Genomic DNA, 26,372 nt, shown 5'->3' with positions numbered 1-26,372 from the left:
ACAAGCAATTCTGACACACTCTACCAATAGGTAGTGTCAGATCCCACAGGTTAAGGGCTCAGTTCTACCAACTGCTGCTTCCCTTCAGATGCCAATCTCAAGTCCCGGTTATCACCTGGCATTCACAGAACTCAGAGAAACATTTTACTTACCAGATTTCTGGCTCATTGTAAGAAAATATAATATTACAAAAATATATAATTAAAAATAAAAATATAATTCATGGAAGAGATGCATACGTCAAGGTATAGAGAAGGGGTATGGAGCCTCTAAGCCAGTGGTTCTCAACCTTCCTAATGCCACGACCATTTAATACAGTTCCTCATGTTGTGGTGACTCCCAACCATAAAATTATTTTCGTTGCTACTTCATAACTGTAATGTTGCTACTGTTATGAATCATAATGTAAATATCTGATATGCAGGATGTATTTAGGCGACCCCTGTGAAAGGATCGTTTGACCGCCAAAGGGGTCGTGACCCACAGGTTGAGAACCGCTGTTCTAAGCCCTCTGAGAGCACCACTCTCCCCATATATCCATGTGTTCACCTATCCCCAATTACAGTTTTTTGGAACCTCCTGGGTTGCCCAGGAAGCCTAAAGCCAAAAACTAAATTAAAAAAAAAAAAGACAAACATCCTTCCCATAAAACAAAACAAAAAAACACACCAAAAGCTAAGTGCCCGCAGGACTCTGTTTGGCAGGATATGCAATATTCTTTCTGGAAGAGGATATCTTCATCCTAGGCCTCAAAAGCAATGACCAGTACACAAATATAACTAGGAACTCAAGGAAGCTAGACTTTCATGAGGGAGAACCAGCACAAAAATAGACATTAGAAACAGTCTGGCAGACTTCAGATACTGGAACTATCATACAGTGACCGTAAAACAATTATGCTAACTGGGTTTAAATCTATATTGAAGATACCTGCAAAGAATAATAAACTACGGCGATAAAAATGAACTAAGTGGAACTTTTAGAAATAAAAAAAACACTAATAAAAATTCCAACAACATTGGATGGATTTAATAGATTAGTCACAGATGAAAAGAAAATTAATGAAATACTGCCCGGCCAGTGTGGCTCAATGGTTGAGCATTGACCTATGAACCAGGAGCCCAGGTTTTGGGATCAGTCCCCAGTGAGGGGCATGCAGGAGGCAGCTTATCCATGATTCTCTCTCCTTCTCCCTTCCTCTCTGAAATAAAAAAAATATTTTTTAAACAAAGAAATGTTGAAACCTTACTAGGTTTGATAGATTCTGACATTTTTCTATTACATTGTATTCTATCTTAATTTTGAAATTCTTAGATGGTTGAGAGCCAAGAAACTAATTTTACCCGCCCATGCTGTCTTTTTTCAATATAATTTAAACTGATGATTGCTCCATTTAATGTAACAGTGCAGGGAAAAAAATTTTAAAGCTTTTATTATAAAACAAAGTTGAGGATTCAAATATATACATCTGACAAATCCCTTAGGTCAGTGGTTCTCAACCTTGGTGCACATTAGAATCACCTGGGAATCTTTTTAAAATCCTGATTTCTGGGCCTCACCCTCCGGAAATTCTGTTTCTTTGTTATGGGGTGGAGCCACAACATTAGTAACAAAGAAACACAATATCCGGAGGATGAGTCCCAGAAATCAGGATTTTAAAAAGATTCCCAGGTGATTCTAATGTGCAGCCAAAGTTGAGAACCACTGCCTTAGGTGCTGGTGTTGCTAGAATAAACCAAATGCAGCTGATTTCATTAATGTCTCCCCTGTGGCCTTTTCACTCTTGGGCAGAAAGAGGAATTTGACCAGGAAGAAGGCAAGTTTGGTTTTCATGCTGGGTTATGTAGCCTTGGAGTCTATAACATTTTCCATTGGGAAACTTTAAAACTAGTGAACTGCCACTTATAAACTTAGTCAAGGTTACTATACGTATAGAATTAATACAGAGTTTATTAGACTCAATATTATATTTAGTGGGACTCACTGAATTCTACTGGTCACTAGTTTTCACCAGTCTGCGATTAGACAAAAATAACGTCTACAGAATTTTTCATAAAGCTTATTTATTTAAAAGGATTGACCTTTTGTGGCCTTCACAGAAAAAAATAAAAGGGCCCACCTTTCAGAGGATAAGGTTTTATTTTTATTTGGGGGGCGGGGGTCTAAATAATTTTAGAATGAAATGATGCGGATAGCAAATGGCAGTTGTTTTTTGTTTTATAATGTGGTGAAATTAAAAAATTGCTGTCCTATTGGTTCCCCTAATTATTTTGCAAATCTGGACTGATTCATGAAGTTCAAAAACTGGGACCAGCACTTATGTCATCTACCTCTTATGGGTTCATCCAACAAATATTCTGCTCTTATGTGTTCATCCAACAAATATGCTGAGGGCCTATTACATGCTAAGAGATGGAGCACAGATATGAAGAAGACTGCACTGTGTGCTCACAGGGAGAAAGGCACCAGTTGAATCATTAGTTACTAAGAAGCTACCCAGTGCTAGGTTTCCTGGGAGCCTGTCTGGGGGGATCAATCTCTCACTGAACAACCTGAAGCTGAGCTGTCCTGAAAATGCGCAGATATTTGCCTGCTGATGAGGGAAAAGGAATGAAGGCAAGAGAAAACCATTTTGTTCAGGGAATTTTTAAATAGTTCTAGATGCCTGGTGTTGGGGTATCTCGTAAAGCAGTGGTTCTCAACCTTCCTAATGCCGCGACCCTTTAATACGGTTCCTCATGTTGTGGTGACCCCCAATTTCATTGTTACAAATTGAACATAATTAAAGCATAGCGATTAATCACAAAAAACAATATGTAATTATAGATGTGTTTCCTGATGGTCTTAGGCGACCCGTGAAAGGGTCGTTCGACCCCCAGGTTGAGAACCGCCGTTAAAGGCTAAGCTGTGGTGAGGATGAAAGTGATAGTGAGTAGAGCTTGATAAAGGTGTGCTTGTTAACTTGGCCAAGGACTTTAGTATTTTTTGTTTTAATTGTGGTTAGAAAAACAACAAAAAAACACACCTAACATAAAATTTACCATCTTGACCATTTAAGTGAACAGTTCAATAGGATTAAGAACATTCATATTGTTGTATTCATTTTTTTTCTGTGAACGCCACAAAAGGTCAATCCTTTTAAATAAATCATATTGTTGTGAACTAAGGATTCTGACACTATCCTATAAACAAATGAGATTAATGGAATTATTGATTCCGGAAGATTTAGAAGATGGGGGGTGGGGGGGGCGGAGGTAGTAGGAGGTAGGGGATGGAGGCTAAAATTTCTGGGAGGGATTGCAGGGGCCTCAAACTGGCCCGCGGGCCACATGCAAACACAAATATTGTATTTGTTCCCGTTTTGTTTTTTTACTTCAAAATAAGATATGTGCAGTGTGCAAAGGAATTGGTTCATAGTTTTTTTTAAAACTATAGTCTGGCCCTCCAACGGTCTGAGGGACAGAGAACTGGCCCCCTGTTTAAAAAGTTTGAGGACCCCTGGATTATAGGATTTCAAGGCTTGTGGGGTGTTGTGGGTGGGGATGTTTGTGGCCTGGTCAGAGGGGTTTTTTTTGTTTTGCTTTTTCAGGAGGGGAAGTTAGAGAAGGGAACTCAACATATCCAAGCCTGCATGGGCCAGCGTTCCAGAGGCTGCACACCTGAAGCTAATCGGCCACCTCCAGCCGGGATAGAATCTGTTAAACCCGTACAGTTGAAAAAAATTTCTTTGATTAGTTGCAAAAATTGAACAATTTGATTTCACACTGGAACCATAGTCCCTCTGGGAACCACTTAGCAAAATTCACTCAAAAACAAAAACAAAAACACAACACCACCACCCCCACAACACCACCACCCCACAAAACTATATATCAATGTATGAGAAACGTATAGAAAAATATACAAATGCGTGTACGGCTACGTGGGTGTTCACAAAGCGAACACACCCCACGCACCAGCACCCATATCAACAAGTAGAACATTACCAATAAGTACCTCCGGAGTTACACTTATTTAATCCTACTAACAATCTTGTGACGTAGATTATATTACTATATCCATTTTATTATTCCTTTTTCTTTTTTTACTTTTCACTTTTTTTTTTTAACTGACCTGGAATCGAACCCTCAATCTTTGGGTATACGGGACGATGCTCCAACCAACTGAAACCCCCAGCCAGGGCTACTGTCTCCATTTAAAATACGAGGAAACTGAAGCACAGACAGGTCTCAAGGCTAAAATACTGTTGACGAGCATTTGGACCTGGATCTGCCCATTCCAAATCCAAAGCTCTGGGGAAGAAACAGTTTTACAGGTGAGATGGAGAGTTCAGTTTTGAACGAGGCTGAGTGGGCGCCTCCTTCCACGGAAACTTAATTCCGGGCACCGGAGCCACGGAAACCACGGTAACCCGAAGCCCACAGCCGGGCCTTCCGCGTCCCAGCCGGTGGAGCGCAGCCACCCAGCGAGCAGTTTCACCACATTAGAGGGCGCTGTTGCCGCTGCAGTCGCGGGAGTGCCTTTCTGTTGTCGCGATGTTTCCGGGGCCCGAGAAACGCAGCGGTCAAAGGTCACGTCGACAGCGCGCCCCGCCCCATTTCATACGCCTAAGTTCTCGCGCGAGTTGCACTTCCGCCCTTTTGGCTCTCTGAGCAGCACCATGGCGGTGGGCAAGAACAAGCGCCTTACGAAAGGCGGCAAAAAGGGAGCCAAGAAGAAAGTGTAAGTGGCGACTGTCGTGGCTCTCCACTTTTTGGGGTTCTACTAGAGTCGGCGGGAGGGATCTGGGTCGCGGCGTGGGCCGGATGGCGAGGATGCCGGTCGGATTGAGCTGGCCGTGCCGGGTTGGTAAACTCCGAACCGCGGCCTGGCAGATGTGGGTGCTGCGTCGCGGCGGGCCGGCTGTCTTTCCCCCGGCCGTCTGGGCCTGTGCGCACCCCTTTGAGCCCGGTGGCCGCCGCGACTCGGGCTGACGTGTTCCGTATTGTGGGCTCACGGGCCGCCTAGATTCCACAGGTAATGGATTCCACTGCAAGAGCCGGAGTTGAGGAAGGCACTCTTGTCCACCCAGGACCCCCACCGCTCCTCTGATTGGGCCGGGTGGAACCTGGGCCCTCCAGGGGGGCTTTTTAAAAGAGCCCGGGTTTCCAGTAGGTGTCTTCCTGCACCAGTCAATCCGGGAGACGTGCCTGTGCTTTGGGGGCAGTGCCGCCCGCGGGGTGGCGGGACCGATAGGGTGGGAAGTGTGTACGTTGGTGGCTTAGAGACCAACACCGCGAAGGGCTCGATTGACACATGCGCCCTTCCCCTCCCTGTGGGAGGGATAGAACCGAGCACTGCAGTGTTTACAGGCTAGTTAGCCTTTTAAAATCATTGGAGTGAGGAAAGCAGAAAAGTCAAGAATTACGTATGATTTGCGATAAAACTTTTTTTTTTCCCCCCCCAAATACAGGGTTGATCCATTTTCTAAGAAAGATTGGTATGATGTGAAAGCACCAGCTATGTTCAATATAAGAAACATTGGAAAAACACTGGTTACGAGAACTCAAGGAACCAGTGAGTATCTTATTCTTGGTTTGGACTTTTTAAAATTGGTCTGTAGGTCCTGTGGTGGGAGGAGGCTTTATAAAGAAATGTCAACCCTTGCTTGCAGCTTTGGCCCCTGTTGTGCTTGTTTTTGGGACACCACTTGTAGAAGCAAATTTTAGAATTTTGCATGGGTAGTTTTGAGCTTTTAATGGGCCCTGTCAGTAAGTCATTGGTGTCCTTGTGGATTTGGTTAGCAAAAGTTAAGGTCTTTATATAGTTTACCACTAACTTTCTGAGCTCAACTTTATACATGAACCTTACCTTTGTTGGCTTGACTGCTTCTGTGGTTTGTAACGTTAATAAGACAATTGATTCTTGTTTTATAGAAATTGCATCTGATGGTCTCAAGGGTCGTGTTTTTGAAGTGAGCCTAGCTGATCTGCAGAATGATGAAGTTGCATTTAGAAAATTCAAGCTAATTACTGAGGATGTTCAGGGCAAAAACTGCCTGACTAATTTCCATGGCATGGACCTTACCCGGGACAAAATGTGCTCGATGGTCAAGAAGTGGCAGGTGAGAACAAAAGTTCCTCAGAGTCATGGTGTCATTACAGCAAGGAGCATATCATACAGTTGAGGTTTAAATTTCACTTTAAAACCTTGGTATTTTCTTGCTTAAACAATTTTAAAAGAATTTGGCACTTGAATTTGAGCAACAGCAGTGAGCAAGCCATGGCCCTCCTATTTATTTAAATTGAGTTTAACATACAACATTAGGTTAGTGTGGGGTTTTTTGCTGCACAAATTAGTGGCTCATTGAGGAACATCTAGATTTCAGGTTTTTAGTTTTGCCGGTGTTCGGAATGTCTTTGGACCTCAAAACCTAGTGGATTTTAAAGTGAAAGGGTGGTTTGGGCTAGTCTTGATTACCTCTGGCCATACATTATAGCATAATAGTAGCATCGCCTCTGGTGTGGAGTTGAAATCTTGGCTCCATTTCCCAGTTGTGTTCTCTTTTGCCAAGTAACTTAAAGCTTGCTAAGCCTTAGTTTCTTTATCTCTAAAATATATGTAAGAGTGTCTTCCAATGGAGTTAGGATGAATTCCACATTTTTAGTACAGAGCTTGACACACAAAAGCATTTACTAAACGTTTGCATTGATTCAGATGCCTCTGGCTAACCAGTTTGGGGATATTTTGTATAAGGGAATGAATGATGACAAAATGTTTTGGTCTCATGATACATACTGATTATACCATTAACGTTTGTTTTTGACATTTTTCTAAGGTTATATGGCTGCATTTCTGGGAATGTTTTAAGGTCCTTTTGCTCATGGTAATATTTATTTTTTAAAACCAAGGTGTAAACTTTACAAAATGCAGAGGAGGGGATTCAGTTTTTGTTTTTGTTTTTTAAATTTAGGCAGTAGTATTACTAATGGATTTTTACATTGTGTTTTAGCAGAGAAATTGAATATTTAATCCTCAGCATAGTTTTAGTTTGGAACAGGACATTTAAAAGTATATATGTGCATTTAGTGTTAATAACATTTTACTTATTTGGAACACTTTAAAGATGTTACAAGTAAGTGTAGGTATCTATATTGTAGAATCTCTCATAGAACTTATTTTCCTCTTGTGTTGCAGAGTTGTACAGCTGAGTTGAGGGGAAGAATGTTAAAGGCTGTCATATATTTGTAGAAAGTGTGGGGGTGGGTGCTGTTGCCAGTAATGGTACGGATAGAGAGGAAAGAGGAGGGAGGACTGTTGAGAGGACTTATTTAACTGGATATGAAGGATAGTAAGAAATTTGGTAAGTTCACTTTAAGGAAGTTAATTCTGGAAATTTTGTGTGTTTATACTTTATATTGTGATGAATACTTGACCTTCCAGCTTTTTTATAGAAGAATTTGAGGGATAAAAGTTGATCACATTAAAGCCTATATATCTGACAATATCTTTTTTTCACTAGACCATGATTGAAGCTCATGTCGATGTCAAGACTACCGATGGTTATTTGCTTCGTCTCTTCTGTGTTGGTTTTACTAAAAAGCGCAACAATCAGATTCGGAAGACCTCTTACGCTCAGCATCAGCAGGTTCGCCAAATCCGGAAGAAGATGATGGAAATCATGACCCGAGAGGTGCAGACAAATGACTTGAAAGAAGTGGTTAATAAATTGTAAGTTTCTTTTTCATCACACAACACAACCCTGAATCTCTGATTAACCCAAAGATGAAGGAAAGCATATATGACAAGGTGGAATCAAACCGGTGTTTCTGTCTGTAAAACAATCTAGCTACATCCCTTGAAATGAAAGCATGCTAAGTGCTCTGTAAATGTGATTTGGTTTCTTTATCCTTTTTTGGATGAAGCTATTTTATGGCAATTAGTAAGCCCCAGAGCACAGAAATGCTTGTCTTAGAAAATACACTGAATAGACAAAACCCTCCACAACCAGAAATGTATGGGAATAAGTGATGACAAAATGTTTCGGTCCCAAATGATGTCCAGTGATAAAACTTAAACATTTTTCTGATGTTCCCATGCAGTTGGCTAAGAGGGTGTAATGAAAAAGGCATAAATAAGGCTTGGACTCAGAAGGCTCAAATGTGGACTAACTAAGGGGAGAGGGGCTCCTTGTAGATTGAATCTAATCTATTGTTACTGGTTTGCAGGATTCCAGACAGCATTGGAAAAGACATAGAAAAGGCTTGCCAATCTATTTATCCGCTTCATGATGTCTTTGTTAGAAAAGTCAAAATGCTGAAGAAGCCCAAGTTTGAATGTAAGTAAAACACTGGATCCCTGAAAAAATTTATGTGGCCAAATAGCATTTTTTGGTGTTTGTTTTTTTGGGGTGGCAAGATAATGGCTTTTTTCTATCATGCCTACACAGTATTGAAGGACCGGTTTCAAGATATGGTATGCTATAACAATTTTCTTCTTCCTTTTAGTGGGAAAACTCATGGAGCTTCATGGTGAAGGTAGCAGTTCTGGAAAAGCTACTGGGGATGAGACAGGTGCTAAAGTTGAACGAGCTGATGGATATGAGCCTCCAGTCCAAGAATCTGTTTAAAATTCAGACATTTAATGACAATTAAAAAAACCTATTTGTGATATTTTATTTCTGATCATTTAAAAAAATAATCTGGTGAATTATGCTCTGAATTGATAGTAATGTGAACTTTTCTGTGCTGTTGTGTGGATTTTACCTCTTTCTCTAATTAGCTGAGAAAGGATAGTGATTATCTGGAGGTGTTAGAGATGGCTAATAAAAGAACATTTTTTAAATTTTTTTACAGAGAGGAAGAGAGGGATAGAGAGTTAGAAACATCGATGAGAGAGAAACATCGATCAGCTGCCTCCTGCACACCTCCTACTGGGGATGTGCCCGCAACCAAGGTACATGCCCTTGACCGGAATCAAACCTGGGACCTTTCAGTCCGCAGGCCGATGCTCTATCCACTGAGCCAAACCAGTTAGGGCGAAAACCGTTTCTGAACATAGTTTAAGTTTTGATGGTTTTTAAACCATCTGGAAAGATAGTTAAAATATTGCAGGGCCCTGCCCCTGGAGTCATGAAACTTTCATATAATGCTGATGCCCAGGACCACTTTGAGAATCACTGTGACAGACCGACTAGCAGTGGTTCTCAACCTTCCTAATGCCACGACCCTTTAATACAGTTCCTCATGTGACCCAACCATAAAATTTTTGTTGCTACTTCATAACTATAATTTTGCTACTGTTATGAATCGTAATGTAAACATCTGATATGTAGGATGTATTTAGGCGACCCCTGTGAAAGCGTCGTTCGACCCCCGAAGGGGTTGCGACTCACAGGTTGAGAACCGCTGGACTAATGGAAAGAATCAATTGGCTTTTAGTTTTTTGCTTTTAAACCCAAATGCTATCTCCTGTAGCTTTAAAATGCCCCACTGTGCACATGCACTGTGAAGCTGAACTCAGCTAGAGAAATTGATTACTGGTATATTAATAAGTGGCCATTTCATGTCCACTATTCAGTAGTTATTCCTCCACTCAGTCTGTTCTGTATCCTTCCTTTTTAAACCTCTTCTTTGCACTCAGATGATTCCCATGACTTCCACCTTGCCTCTTATGGGTGTGTGCACATTTTCAGCCTTACTGAATTTTTCGGACAACTATCCCATTTGAACGTAGGACTTCCCTCCCTCCTGCTTAATTAAGCTCATTGCTCCAGCCATTCTCACCTTTGTCAGTATTCCTTCTACCAAAGCTAAGAGTTAACCATGTTTTTTGCATCTACTTTTTTCTTGAATCTGCTACAATTGGGCTCTCTTCCACACCACTCGAAGGAAGCTGTTGCTGTCAAGATTACCATTGCCTTTGTTGCTAAGTCCAGTGGTTCATTCTTGGCCTTTCATTTTACTTGGCTTGACCTCTATTTAAAGTGATATTTGGTAGTTGATAACCTCCAGTTTTTAATTGTCCTTCAAAATCTCACCTCAAAGTTTTTCTCACATTACTGGTTACTCCTTTTGCTAGTTCATCCTCAAACCTAGGCTTAGTCCTTGGACATTTACCAGTACTTAACTGAAAGTGACCTGTGCCCTTACGTGGGGAAAATGGGTCACAAGATGCCTCTATTTCTGGAGAGTTTTTAGCCCATGTATTTTCTCTGTTGACAGCAACTCCAAGAATTAGGTCAGTTTAAACTCGCTAGTAATAAATAGTCTGGCCTTAGAATACATAGGGGCAACTTAAGATCTGCTCCTCCACCCTCATGGATTTATTCACAGTCTGGGAATCTGAAGAGAATGAGGTCAATGCTACAAGTTGGTTACATCTGTTACTTTGAATCTTAATAGATAATAGCTTTAATTAAATGTATGAGATTATAACCTTGTTAGATTAATCAGTGGCTGATGGAGGAGCATATGTAAAAATTAGAGGCCCAGTGCACAAAATTTGTGCATGGGTGTGGACCCTAGGCCTGGCCAGCAATCGAAGCATAAGCATCTGGCATGGAAGGGCGGGTCCCAGCTGACCTCTGGGCCCCTGTGCACTGCTCTGCCTGAGTCACAGTGCCTGAGTGCCCACACGGAGATGTGGAGAGCACAGCTGGACACAGTGGGCTGTGGTGCAGCGTGGGCCTCTGGGCCACCCAGCAGCACCACATGGAAGCTGAGCAGGCAGCGCGCTCTCCTGGCCAGCCTTGCAAACTGGCTTCTGCATGAACCCCTGGGGCTGCGGCCGGCTCACCTGGAAGAGGCTGTGCGGGTGCATGGCAGGCTCCTTGTGTGTGCCCTGAGCGCAGGGAGTGGGGGGGCTTCTCTGGCATGTGAGCCCTGATGTCCCTGGGAAGGTAGCAGGGAGAGCAAGTTTGGCAGACACTCTGCACTCTCACCGCACCTCTGTCCCTGTCACCTCCGCCTCCAGGAAGCCAGTGAGAGATCACAGCGCATCACTGACTGCCATGTTCAGCGCCACCCCCTGGTGGTCAGTGCATGTCATAGCGAGCGGTCAAATTCCTGGTCGGACAACTGCCTGAGGGGACAATTTACATATTAGTTAGGGTTTTATTATATAGGATTTTAGTTTGGCCAAGAACGTGTCATGCAAAGGAGTGAATTGTGAGAGGCAATCAGCTATAGATCCCATGTCCCTGCATGCTCTCGTTGGGTATGTCAAGACTACAGTTCTCTGACTGCTCTTTATCTGGGCTATTTCTCAGGGTTGTATTTGCATCCACATGAGAAACCTTGAGGGATGAGGTAATGTCTCCCCCTGGAAAAAGAGCAGACTTGCTTCCACTTAATAGTGGTAAATCTTAGTGTACCTCTTCTGTAATGCAACCCACTGTGATCACTTTGCATCATTTCTTTGGGACTTGATGGGAAGGGAAACAAATGAGCTTGAAGCTCTGATTACTGCTTTTGCAGTGAGTAATAAAGCCCTTTTTGAGTCTCGTGTCCTGCCAGCATCCATGAAACTGGCAGGCTGACTTTTTAAGCTAAGTTGGGTAAAATGTCAAAGCAGCCCATTTCCTGACACCCCCTGCCCAGTTATTTTGAAAAAAACATTTCAGCATATATCTCTAAAGTGACTTTTAAAAATAGTATACATGCTGCTGAGGTGGGCACTCATGATTTCTTCCCCAGCAAGTGTTGCTCAGTGGTTGAGTGTTGACTTATGAACCAGGAGGTCATGGTTGGTTCCTAGTGGGGGGTGTACAGAAAGCTGCTGATCAATGATTCTCATCTCTGATGTTTCTACTTCTCCCTCTCCCTCTCTGAAATCAATATTAAAAAAAAAAATAATTCCTTAAAGAGGAAACAACCAGTCATTAACTCCAAATTTATATAATTCCGTAATATCATTCCAGTCACACCAATTTAATGGGTAATTCTTTACTGGATATAATGTGGTAGGCAATGTAAGTGTGAAAGCTATGAAGGGTAGCTTCCTTTTACTAAGACCATGAAGTCAAAAGTCAGAATTACTGCTGGTGTCATTAGCTCTTAGAAGTTTATTTGCAGTACTGTAATTGTGTTGTATGAAAATATAACCACAATGGTGGCAACTGACAATACAAATAGACTGACAAAATGTTGGTAAGGATATGGAGTAACTGAAACTGAAACATTAATAGTGAGGTATAAAATGGTATAGCCACTTTGAACAATGGGCAGCTCTTTTTAAAAAAGTATATATTTTTTATTGATTTTAGAAATGGAGATAGAAACATCAATGATGGCCCTAGCTAGTTGCTCAGTAGTTAAGAGTGTCAGCCCTCTGACTGGGGTTGTGGGTTCAATTTCGGTCAGGGGCACATACCTGGGTTGCAGTCTCAATCTGTCTGGCCCCAGTTGGGGCGTCTGCAGGAGACAACCAATCGATGTGTGTCTCACATTGATGTTTCTCTCCATGTCCCTTCCCCCACTCCCACTTTCTCTAAAATCAATGGAAAATATCCTCAGGTGAGGATTAACCAAAAAAAAAAAAAAAAAAAGGAAAGAAACATCAATGATGAGAGAGAATCACTGATCAGCTATCTCCTGCACATCCCCCCACTGGTGATCTAGCCTGCAACGTGGCCATGTGCCCTGACTGGGAATCAAACCGTGACCTGTTGGTTCACAGGTTGACCCTCAAACACAGCCATGCCAGCGGGGCATGTTTGATTTTCCAGGTAATGTGAATATAAACTGTCTACATAGAACTGAGAAGCTGAGCAGGAATGTTCTTCGATGAAATTCAAGGCTTTAATTCATTGTAACTAGTTCTATTATATCTAAGAAGTCAAAGTTGTACAGGCCAATGTGAAGGAGCTGTCTCCACCTCCCATAGTTCTTTTTCCCGTGTCTTGTCTGCCCTGTATGTTCCTTTTCCTATACCTCCCTAGGCAGCCTGGGGACAGTGGTTGGCTCAGGGTTTGACAGAAGGATGACAAATAAATACTGTATTAATAAGAAAAAAAAAAGTTGTACAGGCCAATAAAACAGATCAATTATACTTGTTTAACTGCTAAAGAGAAATGTACCACTTCAGCACAACAAATGGACAAAGTACTGAATTGGTATATCAGTGGAGCTAGGTTTTGCTTCAGGTTCTGCCATACCTGTATGGCCTTAGGCAAATTATTTAACCTCTACAGGTCCAGCTCTGGTCTGCAGGCTCTCCTCTGTGGTGTAACAGGATGAACTTGCCATTAGGTGAGCGGCCCCTAGATGGTGCTGTTGTTCTGAGATAGGCTTTGTATTTTTTCCCCCTCTATAATTACAGTGAAGTAAAAAGGCATAGGTTAGAAAATGATTTCCTATTCTGGAAAAATTCAGTGTTAAGTGCTCATTCAATGGCATTCAAAATGACAATGAATTATAAGTCATATGCATGGCCCATATGCATCTGACATTAATTAAAAGGAATAAATCATTAATGAATATACCAAATATCTCCGTATACTATGCCCATATAGCCATCAGTATTTCTTTAGGTATATTTACCTAAGCCTAAGATACTAAATAAAAATGAAGTAATTATTGTTAAAAATATTGATGTATAAAAACCCTATGTAAAAATATTTTTAAAAATACTAGTTCTAATAATAAATTTTGATGAATACACTGATATTTGGAATGTTTCAGATTGTATTCAAAACCTGTGATTTCCATGAACACAATGAAAGATTATATTACCCCTCCAGCTATGTAAGCAAGGGCATCTTTTAATGAAATCTGTCTTTTGGTGTTTAAACAGGTAATCAAAGGATAAGAATAATATGTTAAATGTTCTCTAGTTTTAATAAAAATTTTTAAAAAAGGAGTAGGCTTAGATGAACAATATCAAGTTTTCACTTAAAATTCCCAAAAGGAAAAATAATACATTCCTATTTTTCCTTATGACATTCACAAACTATAAAATTATGCTCAATCAATATACAGAACAAGAAAGTATCTATGAAAACCTGTACCAAGCTACATTTTGTCTTGTCACTTGAGTGAATAATAAATGACAAGCAAAAACTGTAGCATGACAAAGTGAAATGACATATAAACTACAAATTTTTGTTTCAATAAAGATTTTTGTCAACAAATTGAGGAAAAATATTACATCTCAGTGTATCCAAGATGGTATTGCTATATAAGTTACCCATCCATCTAAACAATCAACCTTTATTGATATTATATTGAGCAAAGGGCTGGAGTCATAAAGATACCATTTCCATTCTCAAAAAAAAAAAATCTAGTTTGAGAAAAGTACTTTGAAAAGTTCAGTTTATTATAATGTCAAGTAGATTTACAACTATTGCACTTATCATTCTGCTGACTGCCAAAATTTAAGAGGATATTTTTCTCCAATAAAGCTAAGTTTCCATGATTTTTTAATGTAAGATGTTAAAATTACACAGGCAAATATGTGTACCTCATGTCCTTTTCCAGACACACACCCTGCTTATTACACAGCTTGCTACAAACGGGAATTTAATTGGGATAATGCTTTAAGTCCCATTTCTCTTGAAATTACTTGAGTAAAATTTGACACGAGTTTTCTTTATATTGTCTTCTTTACCCAAAACAAGTAGAAGAAACAGCCCCCCATATCAATTATAACCACATAACTGGCAGATGACCTTTAATCAAAGATGAAGTAAATAACTCTTCCCTTAGAGAACACCATCTCGTGTTTGACCATTAGCTGCCTAATTTTTTGGACAATGGGAAACAATAATAAAAGCTAAAAAGTGGCCCTGTATATGAAATTCTTCTTAAAAATCGAAGAGAGTCATGAACATTGTTGGGAAAGTGTTTCACATTTCCAATGAAATTCTATTCCATTGATCTGTTTGGAAGATTGTCTTGAACCTGTTTGGCTTTAGCCCATAGACCAGTGATGGCGAACCTTTTGAGCTCGGCGTGTCAGCATTTTGAAAAACCCTAACTTAACTCTGGTGCAGTGTCACATATAGAAATTTTTTGATATTTGCAACCATAATAAAACAAAGTCGTATATTTTTTATATTTATTTTATATATTTAAATGCCAGTTAACAAAAATCAACCAAAAAAATGAGTTCGCGTGTCACCTCTGACACGCGTGTCATAGGTTCGCCATCACTGCCATAAACTGTAATTGATTCAGTGGCATGAAGAACTGCTTTTATCTTAAGCCTGGCATGCGTAACAGTGGATATAGCAGGAAAGTGGTTTTTTTTTTAATTTTTAATTTTTTATTTATTCTATAATTGTGAACGGATGAGCTGGGGAAAAAACAACAACAAAAAGTATCAGCCTTCAGTCTTAAATTATTTTTCATTTGATTATATTGGGAAGAAATGAGCTGTGGGGCTTGGCATTGTTTTCCATCTTAACAGTTACTCTGTATTTGGGATAATGTGATTCATAATGTATCACTATAACAAGACACAGCTTTTATATATTACTGGGGTAACACAAAGAAAATGAATTTTTCTTTGGGTACCAGTAATTGTCAAAAGAATGATTGCAGATTCAGAAAATGTGCTTTATAACAACCCTGTATAAAGTTATAAATGGAGGAAAGAAGTAAGTACAGCAAGTATGTGGAAGAGTTAGTCATATTAGCAAGGCATCTCAGGATAGTTTTGGTTCTTTTGACTAAGATGCTTCAAATTTTAATCCCCTTCAAATTCTTGGACAAAGGGGAAATACTTATTAACACCAGAAGCATTTGGTGAGCATGAGCTGATTCTCCACATTCTTACACAGGCTCCAACTAGTTAATAAACTACCCCCTCCTGAAACAAGGATTTGCCCTGATAATAAGGGAAATGTGCTCAAGCTGTTAGAATTAATTTGAATATCACAAATAAAATTTAGATTACCAACCATGTCTTGATGGTTACAGCATGTAGAATATTGAATGTCCTCTTTTTAAACTAAAAGAAAAAAAAAGTGAAGAAGCACGTTTAATTGACTTTTGCTGATGAAAATAGATGTTAAAGCACAGCTTTTGCGCGTAGGCCTCCTTGTGCTGCCATGTCACCAGGCACTTTCCCTGGGGGAAGTGTTTAATTGTCTTGCTCATACTGCTGATGTTTTCCTTGGTAGAATACTTGCTCAGGGGTTTTCATGTGTACGTTTCTACTGTGATGAAATCCAGACATTTTCTACTTTCAGAAAATTCTAGTGTACCATTACAGCATAGATATTTCTTTCAGTTTAAAAAATAGTGCAAAGAAACCGTATCTGATAGTCAAAGTAATAGTTCTTGTGCCAAGGGACACAGTCAAGCTTCACCTTTAGCCGACTTGTAAAACCTGAACATAGTTTTTGGGAAATATTCCAGATTTCCCCATTAGTTCTCCACTCATCCAGTCATCGTCTACAGATTCCAGCTCTGTTATTGTATCTCCAGCCTGTAAGAAGACAGGAATTGGAAATAATTTTTAGTTTCTGTTGAGTACAAGCATGCTAGGCAGTATCTGGAGAGGCTTGTATTCTCTGACTTGCCGACAGGATTAGATGATATACCACAAAGATAATCTATACCAAATGGATGCCATTCCTTTGCCATTGTCACCCTTGTTGCCCTTTTATTTTCCTGCTGTATTTTGTGCCCCCTAAATTCACTCCTAATTTAAATTCTTCTTTAATAAATAATACCAGCTATCATATATATGTATTTGTGTGTATGTGTGTATATATATATACACACATATATATAATTTACTAACAATATTATATATATATATGTGTGTGTGTGTGTACACACACACACACACACACACACACACACACACACACACACCCCTCATGCCCCATCTAACAATTATTTATTGAGCACCCACTATGTTTCAGACACTGTTATTCTGGGCATTATGGATACATCAATGAATAAAGAAGCCATTCTAGAGTGGGGAGACAAATAAATAAGCTGGCAGAGAAAAAAAGTGTGGGGTTGGTTGCTATCTCATTAGAGCAGTCAGGGGAGGCCCCACTGAAGGTGACATTTAAGCCAAGACTTGGAGATGAGTGAGCCATGTGCTTACTGTATGTCTTGTCCTATTTTATGTACTTTACAGGAATTAATTCATATATACAACAGAGCAGTCCTAGAGAGATATTTGTATAGATTTCCTTATTTTAAAGGAAAGGAAATTTAAGCTCAGAGAGATTAAATAATTTGCTCAGTGTCCCATGTCCAGTTAGTTAGTGGTAGAGACATGACTCAAATCTAGTGCGATCGCTAACCATCAGGCAACATGGCCACCACATTTTACAGCGGACCTCTTCACTTAGAAAGGCTTTTACTGTAATGGTCTTTTTTTCCACATCCGGAGCATTTTGTACTGTACATTTACTCTTCCACATAATGGTATTCTCTGCCATTTGGTTTATTCCATCCTCCCTGGCCTCAATAGCAAATTTGCATTCTTTCCTGTCTTAAAGAGCTTCACTGACCCAGAACACTGATTTATTCTCATCAGGACAGTCAAAGGGACTGTGTATCTTATTCATGTGTAAATTATAATTCCTCAGCAGATGACATCATTTTTGAAATTATCTCCTGGAACTATTTTGTTCTTTATTGTTTCTAACCATCTCTTAGAATCTGGGTTTAAGATTCTATAATGGTCCAAAATGATCCTGGCTACTTGAAAGATTATCAGGCTAAATGGATTTATTTGTAGCCCTAGTACATAGCCCTCTGGAAAAATGGTTTGATTTAAGGCCTTTCTTTATGGAAAATGGAAAGGAAAAATTCTGACTATCAAATGTCATTAATTTACTCTGCTAAAATCTGTAAAACTTCCAGCTACTCAAAGTTTCTATTATAAAAAGTTCCTTCTGGTTCCTAAATTATACCATAATGGCTGATTAAAACTATTTTCCTTAGCTCTGTTCCATATATACATAGTATGTCAATTTTTCTGAGGGCTAGCACACTTTTAAAAAAGCTTTATCTACAAATATTTTGTGGATATTTATTAAAATATTAATGGTCAATATTGAAGGCAGTGCAGAATCCCTTAACTCAAACCTCTAGAACTATCTTGCTTAGAGTCAGTCATTTGTAAAACAATGACCACCTATTTTCTTTCTTTTTTTTTTTTTGTTAATCCTCATCCAATGATATTTTTCTATTAATTTTTAGAGAGAGTGGAAGGGAGGGAAGAAAGAGAGAGAGAGAGAGAGAAACATTGATGTGAAAGAGACACATGGATTGGGTGCCTCCCACAGGCGCCCTGACCAGGGCTGGGGAAGACCTTGAAACTCAGGTATGTGTCCTTGACTGGAATCGAACTCATGACCCTTTGGTATGTGGGCTTACACTCTAACCATTGGGAAATACTGGCCAGAGTGACCACCTATTTGCTGAAAGATACTGTGAATTGTTATTGATATGCCATAATTTAAATGAATGTCAAAATAACATCCAAAAATTTTGAATCTATATTGTTCACTTTAAGTAACAATCCATGTACAGATAAAAGAAATGAATTTTGAGCTACTGGGACAACAACTTAGCTTCCAAACATTTGGATTTTAAGAACCAAGAACCTTTAGGAATAAATAAAAAAAATAAATAGATAAATAGATATAGGGTTACCAAATTATAATTTTGCATCAGAAATATCTATCATTTACTAACAGTATTTTATCATAGAAATGACATTTTAATATGAAAAAGATAAAAAATTCTCAGAAGGAACACCTCACTACAAAATAGGAAAGTTAACATCCTTATAACTGACATATCTCAGCATACCCCTTTTACCGACTCCCCAAAAGTCTGCACATACCCAATATCACCTAGTTTTACTCATTTTGTTATAGACAGGTGAAAATGTTGTTTGGGCACCCGTTGTTTTAAAACTCATCTTGTCCAATTACTCCTTGATGCTTTCATTCTTTCTGTGGCATCTTAGCTCTCTGAATACCTCCAATAATGGAGAATTTGCTGCTGTTTGACACAGGCTATTCTGAGAGCAATGACTACTAACCTTACCCTTCTTCCTCTGGCACAATCCCAAAGTATTACAAAGGTGGCTTTCCTCTGACTATGGTCCAACTATGGACTGGAGAAACAGGATCATGAAAACATTTTGTTTTTACTTAAAAAAGAGGCACTTTTATAAAAATTGTTTTATTGCTTAAAGTATTACAAAGAGTATTATATATGTCTCCTTTTCTTTCCCCCTTGACCCTCCCCTAGCTTCCCATGCCCCCCCAGTGTCTTGTGTCCATTGGTTATGCTCGTATGCATGCATACAAGTCCTTTGGTTGATCTCTTACCCCACCCCCCACCCCCCAATCCTCCCCAGTCTTCCTGCTGTAGTTTGACACTCTGTTTGATGTTGCTCTGCCTCTGTATCTATTTTTGCTCATCAGTTTATAATGGTTTTAATTATCCATAAATGAGTGAGATCGCCGAAACCGGTTTGGCTCAGTGGATAGAGTGTCGGTCTGCGGACTGAAAGGTCCCAGGTTCGATTCCGGTCAAGGGCATGTACCTGGGTTGCGGGCACATCCCCAGTAGGAGATGTGCAAGAGGCAGCTAATCGATGTTTCTCTCTCATCGATGTTTCTAACTCTCTATCTCTCTCTCCCTTCCTCTCTGTAAAAAATCAATAAAATATATTTTTTTAAAAAATGAGTGAGATCATGGGGTATTTTTCTTTCACTGACTGGCTTATTTCACTTAGCATAATGCTCTCCAGTTCCATCCATGCTGTTGCAAATGGTAAGAATTGCTTCTTTTTTACAGCAGCATAGTATTCCATTGTGTAGATGTACCACAGTTTTCTAATCCATTCATCTGTTGATGGGCACTTAGGCTGTTCCCAGATCTTACCTATGGTGAACTGTGCTGCTATTAACATAGGGGTGTATATATCCTTTCTGATTGGTGTTTCTGATTTCTTGGGATATATTCCTAGAAGTGGGACCACTGGGTCAAATGGGAGTTCCATTTTTAACTTTTTTTTTTTATTGCTTAAAATATTACAAAGGTTATTACATATGTATCCATTTTATCCCCCCGCCCTAGACAGTCCCCTAGCCTCCCCTATCCCCCAGTGTCTTATGTCCATTGGTTATGCTTATATGCATGCATACAAGTCCTTTAGTTGATCTCTTACCCCCCTACCTCCTGCCCCCCAACCCTCCCCGGCCTTCCCGCTGCAGTTTGACAATCTGTTTGAGGCAGCTCTGCCTCTGTATCTATTATTGTTCAAAAGTTTATAATGGTCTCTATTGTCCATGAATGAGTGAGATCATGTGGTATTTTTCCTTTATTGACTGGCTTATTTCACTTAGCATAATGCTCTCCAGTTCCATCCATGCCGTTGCAAATGGTAGGAGTTCCTTCCTTTTTACAGCAGCATAGTATTCCATCGTGTAGATGTACCACAGTTTTCTAATCCATTCATCTACTGATGGGCACTTAGGCTGTTTCCAGATCTTAGCTATGGTGAATTGTGCTGCTATGAACATAGGGGTGCATATATCCTTTCTGATTGGTGTTTCTGGTTTCTTGGGATATATTCCTAGAAGTGGGATCACAGGGTCAAATGGGAGTTCCATTTTCAGTTTTTTAAGGAAACTCCATACTGTCTTCCATAGTGGCTGCACAGGTCTGCATTCCCACCAGCAGTGCATGAGTGTTCCTTTTTCTCCACATTCTCTCCAGCATTTGTCGTTTGTTGATTAGTTGATGATAGCCATTCTGACAGGTGTGAGATGGTACCTCATTGATGTTTTGATTTGATTTGCATTTCTCGGATGATTAGTGACTTTGAGCATGTTTTCATATGTCTCTTGGCTTTCTGAATGTCCTCTTTTGAAAGGTGTCTATTTAGGTCCTTTGCCCATTTTTTGATTGGATTGTTTATCTTCCTTTTGTTAAGTTGTATGAGTTCCTGTAAATGTTGGAGATTAAACCCTTATCGGAGATAACACTGGCAAATATGTTCTCCCATGCAGTGGGTTTTCTTGTTGTTTTGTTGATGGTTTCTTTTGCTGTGCAGAAGCTTTTTATTTTGATGTAGTCCTATTTGTTTATTTTCTCTTTAGTTTCCAATGCCCTAGGAGATGTATCGGTAAAGAAATTGCTTCAGCATATGTCTGAGATTTTGTTGCCTTTGGATTCCTCTAGTATTTTTATGGTTTCCCGTCTTACATGTAAGTCCTTTATCCATTTTGAGTTTATTTTTGTGTATGGTGTAAGTTGGTGGTCTAGTTTCATTTTTTTGCATGTATCTGTCCAATTTTCCCAACACCATTTATTGAAGAGACTGTCTTGACTCCATTGTATGTTCTTGCCTCCTTTGTCAAATATTAATTGAGCATATTGGTTCGGGTCGATTTCTGGGTTCTCTATTCTACTCCATTGATCTATATGTCTGTTCTTGTGCCAGTACCAGTCAGTTTTGAGAACTGTGGCTTTGTAATACAGCTTGATATCTGGTATTGAGATCCCACCTACTTTGTTCTTCTTTCTAAGGATTGCTACAGCTATTTGGGGTCTTTTTTTATTCCAGATGAATTTTTGGAGAGTTCACTCTAGGTCTGTGAAATATGCTGTTGGTATTTTAATGGGAAGTATGTTGAATTTATAGATTGCTTTGGGTAGTATGGACATTTTAATGATGTTGATTCTACCAATCCAAGAACATGGTATGTTCTTCCATCTCTTTATGTCTTCCTCTATCTCTTTTTTCAACATCCTGTAGTTTTCTGAGTAGAGTTCTTTTACCTCTTTAGTTAAGTTTATTCCTAGGTAGCTTAATTTTTTTGGTGCGATGGTAAATGGAATTGCTTTTTTAGTCTCTCTTTCTGCACATTCACTATTGGTGTATAGAAATGCCATAGATTTCTTGGCATTAATTTTGTATCCTGTTACATTGCCAAATTCATTTATTAAGTCTAATAGTTTTTTGATGGAGTCTTTAGGGTTTTTTATGTATAATATCATGTCATCTGCAAATAAGGACAGTTTTACTTCTTCTTTTCCAATTTGGATGCCATTTATTTCTTCTTCTTGTCTAATTGCAATGACTAATACTTCCAGTACTATGTCGAACAGGAGTGGTGAGAGTGGGCATCCCTGTCTTATTCCTGTTCTTAGGGGAAATGGTTTTAGTTTTTGTCCATTGAGTATAATGTTGGCTGTGGGTTTGTCATATATGGCTTTTATTATGTTGAGGTATGACCCTTCTATTCCCACCTTGCTGAGAGTTTTTCTTAGAAATGGGTGTTGGATTTTGTCAAATGCTTTTTCTGCATCAATTGATATGACTGTGGTATTTTTCTTTCAATTTGTTTATGTGATGTATCACGTTTATTGATTTGCGGCTATTGTACCATCCTTGCATCCCTGGGATAAGTTTCTTCTTGGTTCTTACATAAGTTATTGATTTTTTCATCCATTTCTTTTTGATTCTTATATAAGTTGTTGATTTTTTTTTTCCTCCATCCGGTTTATGCACTCTAAGACCCTTAATCTGAATTCTTTTTCTGACATGTTGCAAGCCTCTGTTTCACTTAGCTACTTTTCTGGTGAGTCCTCCTCTTCTTTCCTTTGGGGGTTTCTTTGTCTACCCATGTTTGATCTCACCGATAGATCTAGATGTTGAGTCGTTCAGGGGCTGCTCCTTGGGTGGCTGTGGCTCCTTGGGCTGCGGTTGCTCCTTGGGCGGTTGTGGTAGCAGTTGCTCCTCAGTTGGCAGCAGCTCCTCTGGTGGGTGCTGTTCACAGCCGTTGTGACTCCTCTGGCTGGTGGGGGGAGGCTTCTCACACAGCTGCTGTTCCTCAGACAGAGGGTGTGCTGATCACGAGGTTGCTGTTCCTTGGATGGGGGAAGTCTACACATGCAGCTGCTACTCCTTGAGCTGGGCAGACTGCTCACGTGGCTGCTGTTCCTTGAATGGGGGCTGGCTGCACGCTGCTGTTGTTCCTCTGATGTGGTGGGCTGATTGTGCGGCTACTGCTCCTTGGATTTGGACAGGTTGATTGCAAGTCTGCTGCTCCTTGGATAGGGGTGGGCTACTTGAACGGCTGCTGCTCTTTGGATGGGGGTGAGCTGCATGCGTCGCTTCTTCTCCTCTCCAGGTGTCTGGTTATGTGGCTTGCTCTCTAGCACTTTAGCCAGACAGGATAAAATTCACCTTAACAAGACATGACTCAAGGGGAACAGAGCATGAATGTACTCATGACACTGATAACCCCTATATAAGTGACCACCTGAGAAAAGAGAATTTGGGGAGAGAAAAGAGTACAAATGATATCTAAGAGAGAGAGAAAAAAAAGAAGAAAAAAAAAGATAGGAGAGAAAAGAAAAAGGAGAATATATATATATATATACTAGAGGCCCGGTGCACAAAAATTTGTGCACTGGGGGGGGATCCCTCAGCCCGGCATGTGACCTCTTGCAGTCTGGGACCCCTTGAGGGATGTCCACCTTCTGGCTTAGGCCTGCTCCCCAGGGGATCGGGCCTAAGCTGGCAGTCAGACATCCCTCTGGCAGCCCAGGAGCCCACAGGGGATGTCCACTTGCCAGTGGGGATAAGACCTAAGCTGCAGTTGGACATCCTTAGTGCTGCTGAGGAGGCGGGAGAGGCTCCCGCCACCACTCTTGTGCTGGCAGCCATCAGCCTGGCTTGTGGCTGAGCAGAGCTCCCCCTGTGGGAGCTCACTGGGGGCAGCTCCTGTATTGAGCGTCTGCCCCCTGGTGGTCAGTGTGTGTCATAGTGATCAGTCATTCGCAGTCATTCTGCTGTTAGGGTCAATTTGCATATTACCCTTTTATTATATAGGATATATATATATATATATATATATAGAGAGAGAGAGAGAGAGAGAGAGAGAGAGAGAGAGAGAGAGAGAGAGAGAAAAGACCACAGAACCAATAGATAAATCAAACAAATACAAACACCAAATACCCAGTAAAGTGGGTGGGGGCAGAATCTGTAGAGGCTGAGCTGGTATCAAGAGGTACTTCTTTGATGAAGTAAGATTAAATTGTAATTTTCTAAAAAAACCCCCAAAACGACTCTTGGAAAAGTAGCTTAACTTTTTGGGATCATTTCCTGGCCAGCGTCTTTCTGGACAAGACTCACTCAGTGTCTTATGAGGCCCTGGTGCAGTGGCCAATTGCAGCAGGTACCTGACTTCTCCATTGATTTGATAGACATGACAATAGCAGGCAACAATGGCCATGTAGAGAATCATCCTTTATTAGGGCTACCAATGAAAACTCCAATATTACTAACATCGAATGTTACAAGGCCTACAAATAAGGAATTCGTTTGGGGATTGTGGGGTTATCAAGCCAATTCAGTTTTATTTGAGTACCTAAATGCCTTGCTGATATTTGCCTAATCTTGTTCTTTGGATATAGGACATCAGATATGTTCATACTTGGCAAATATTCAATATACCACCCAGATGTTCCACCCTTCAATGGGAGATATTTCAAAATTTATAATTGCTTAATACAGGAACTAAAAATGTACATTCTGACCTTGAAGGAAAGCTCATCTTCATTGTCCCCATGGAAATCATACAAGGCTTTGGCCTTCCTCCCCTTCAGTGCTAAAGGAGACATACTTTTCATGTCAGCTGTGGAAACACCAAAATACAGAACATACTAAAACACAAATCCAACATTTTAAGAAACCTCCTTGTTATCCCCAGGACAAAATATTTTCAATTTATTCAAAAATAATTTTGAATTTATTTAACTTGCAAAAAGATGAAGGAAGTTCTCTTAGCAGGAAAAAAATTATCTATCTATATAAAAGCCTAAGCTACCATTACAACCGAACGGATGACTGAACAGGCTGTGTGGGGCAACCAGGCCAGCAGGGGGGTTAGTGAGGGGCAACCAAATGACCGAGCAGCAAGCTGCGTGGGGCAACCAGGCAGGCAGGGGGGGCAATTAGGGGCAACCAGGCCGGCGGCAGGGGGGGGTGGGGGGAGGTGTAGTTGGGGACGATCAGGCCAGCAGGCAGAGGCAGTTAGGGGTGATTAGGCTGGCGGGGGGGGGGGGGCAGTTAGAGGTGATCAGGCAAGCAGGCAGGTGAGCGGTTAGGAGCCAGCAGTCCAGGATTGTGAGAGGGATGTCCGACTGCTGTTTTAGGCCCGATCCCCAGGATCAGGCCTAAACCAGCAGTAGGACATCCCCCAAGGGGTCCCGGATTGGAGAGGATGCAGGCTGGGCTGAGGGGACCCTCCCCCGCCGCCTGTGCATGAAATTCTGTGCACCAGGACTCTAGTAGAAATATATTTGTATGTTTCTAAAAAAACTATAGAAAATTGGCCATTATCAAATGAAGGCATTTTTATCTTTTTCCCTCCTATAACTCAAACAAAGTATGAAGTATGAAGAAGAGCTTACAAAACTTTATGAATCAACTGTTTAAAATGAAGGCAAACAACTTAAACTGATCATGGCCAGAGGGAAAAGAAATATATATTGCTTTAAAGGTCTTGGGCTCCCCTTAGAGTGAAGAACCACTTCCCGGAGTTGTTGTACCTGGGCAGGGCCGCACAAAGACTGCTGGGAAGATCCCCTCCCTGTCTCGCAGTCTGCCCTTGTACCAGTCAGAGTCTAGCCGCTGTAGGATCAGGATCCGTTCTCCCCTCCTGAAGGGTAAGTCATCACTGGTCTCTGCTGTAAAACTGTGAAGAGCTTCACACCATTCTCCAGAAAGACCGTTATCCTGTTACAAAACAGAGGTTTGATAAAAAATTTAAGATTTTATTTGAAACTAGAGGCCCGGTGCACGGATTCGTGCATTGGGGAGGGGGCATCCCTCAGCCTGGCCTGCGTCCTCTCGCAATCTGGGACCCCTTGGGGGATGTTTGACTGCCAGTTTATGCCTGATCCCTCAAGGGATGTAGCAGTGTGCCAAGAGGGAGGTGGCCAGGGAGGAGCCTGAGCCGGTGCCATGCAGCTCGCGCTCATCCTGGCCCATTGCGCCTACTGTAGCTGCTCAGTAGTACTGCCGCAGAGTCAGGAGACGTTCCCGCCACCGCAGCTGCGCTTGCCAGCCGTGAGCCTGGCTTCTGGCTGAGTGGTGCTCCCCCTGTGGGAGTGCGCTGACCACCAAGGGGCAGCTTCTGCATTGAGCGTCTGTCCCCTGTTGGTCAGTGCACATCATAGCGACTGGTCAATTGGTCATTCTGGTTGTTCCAGTCATTTGGTCTTAATGGTCACTTAGGCGTTTATATATCTAGATTTATTTCTGCAGAGCTTAAAAAATGGTGGGGATAAAGCTAAGGGGTCATAAGATTTCAAAGCCTGAAGCTTTCTTTAAATCACCTAACACTTTATGTTGCTATCAAGTTTCAGAAATAAAAATTTCCAATAAGA

General features: G+C 40.7%; 2 protein-coding genes, 1 long non-coding RNA gene and 2 other non-coding genes across 13 annotated transcripts in view; 4 read left to right on the top strand and 1 right to left on the bottom strand.

Moving 5' to 3' along the window:
• LOC132235471 (uncharacterized) overlaps nucleotides 1–15,228 on the top strand; it is a 189,437-nt gene extending 174,209 nt beyond the window's left edge. The window contains exon 2 of the long non-coding RNA XR_009453023.1: nucleotides 15,120–15,228. This is a non-coding gene — a long non-coding RNA (uncharacterized LOC132235471). The remainder of the gene's footprint in view (nucleotides 1–15,119) is intronic.
• RPS3A (ribosomal protein S3A) lies at nucleotides 4,567–8,651 on the top strand. The gene is made up of 6 exons (XM_059697870.1): nucleotides 4,567–4,722; nucleotides 5,453–5,556; nucleotides 5,916–6,103; nucleotides 7,502–7,710; nucleotides 8,208–8,317; nucleotides 8,487–8,651. The coding sequence occupies exons 1-6, from the start codon at nucleotides 4,661–4,663 to the stop codon at nucleotides 8,606–8,608; spliced, it is 795 nt and encodes a 264-aa protein (XP_059553853.1). The 5' UTR covers nucleotides 4,567–4,660; the 3' UTR covers nucleotides 8,609–8,651.
• On the top strand, nucleotides 6,738–6,809 carry LOC132236282 (small nucleolar RNA SNORD73). The gene has a single exon (XR_009453231.1). It is a non-coding gene; the product is annotated as a small nucleolar RNA SNORD73 (small nucleolar RNA).
• LOC132236281 (small nucleolar RNA SNORD73) lies at nucleotides 8,002–8,072 on the top strand. The gene has a single exon (XR_009453230.1). It is a non-coding gene; the product is annotated as a small nucleolar RNA SNORD73 (small nucleolar RNA).
• SH3D19 (SH3 domain containing 19) overlaps nucleotides 14,275–26,372 on the bottom strand; it is a 186,178-nt gene continuing 174,080 nt past the window's right edge. For all 9 annotated transcript variants that reach the window (XM_059697862.1, XM_059697859.1, XM_059697858.1 and 6 more), the window contains 3 exons: nucleotides 25,533–25,719; nucleotides 24,519–24,616; nucleotides 14,275–16,410 (listed from right to left, as the gene is read on the bottom strand). In XM_059697862.1, coding sequence (XP_059553845.1) covers nucleotides 16,294–16,410; nucleotides 24,519–24,616; nucleotides 25,533–25,719 — 402 coding nt within the window. In that variant the 3' untranslated portion in view covers nucleotides 14,275–16,293. The remainder of the gene's footprint in view (nucleotides 16,411–24,518; nucleotides 24,617–25,532; nucleotides 25,720–26,372) is intronic.

This window comes from Myotis daubentonii, chromosome 5, assembly GCF_963259705.1.
Source record: "Myotis daubentonii chromosome 5, mMyoDau2.1, whole genome shotgun sequence".
In the NCBI taxonomy this organism is placed as follows: domain Eukaryota; kingdom Metazoa; phylum Chordata; class Mammalia; order Chiroptera; family Vespertilionidae; genus Myotis; species Myotis daubentonii.
This window is presented reverse-complemented; position numbering and strand designations above follow the sequence as displayed.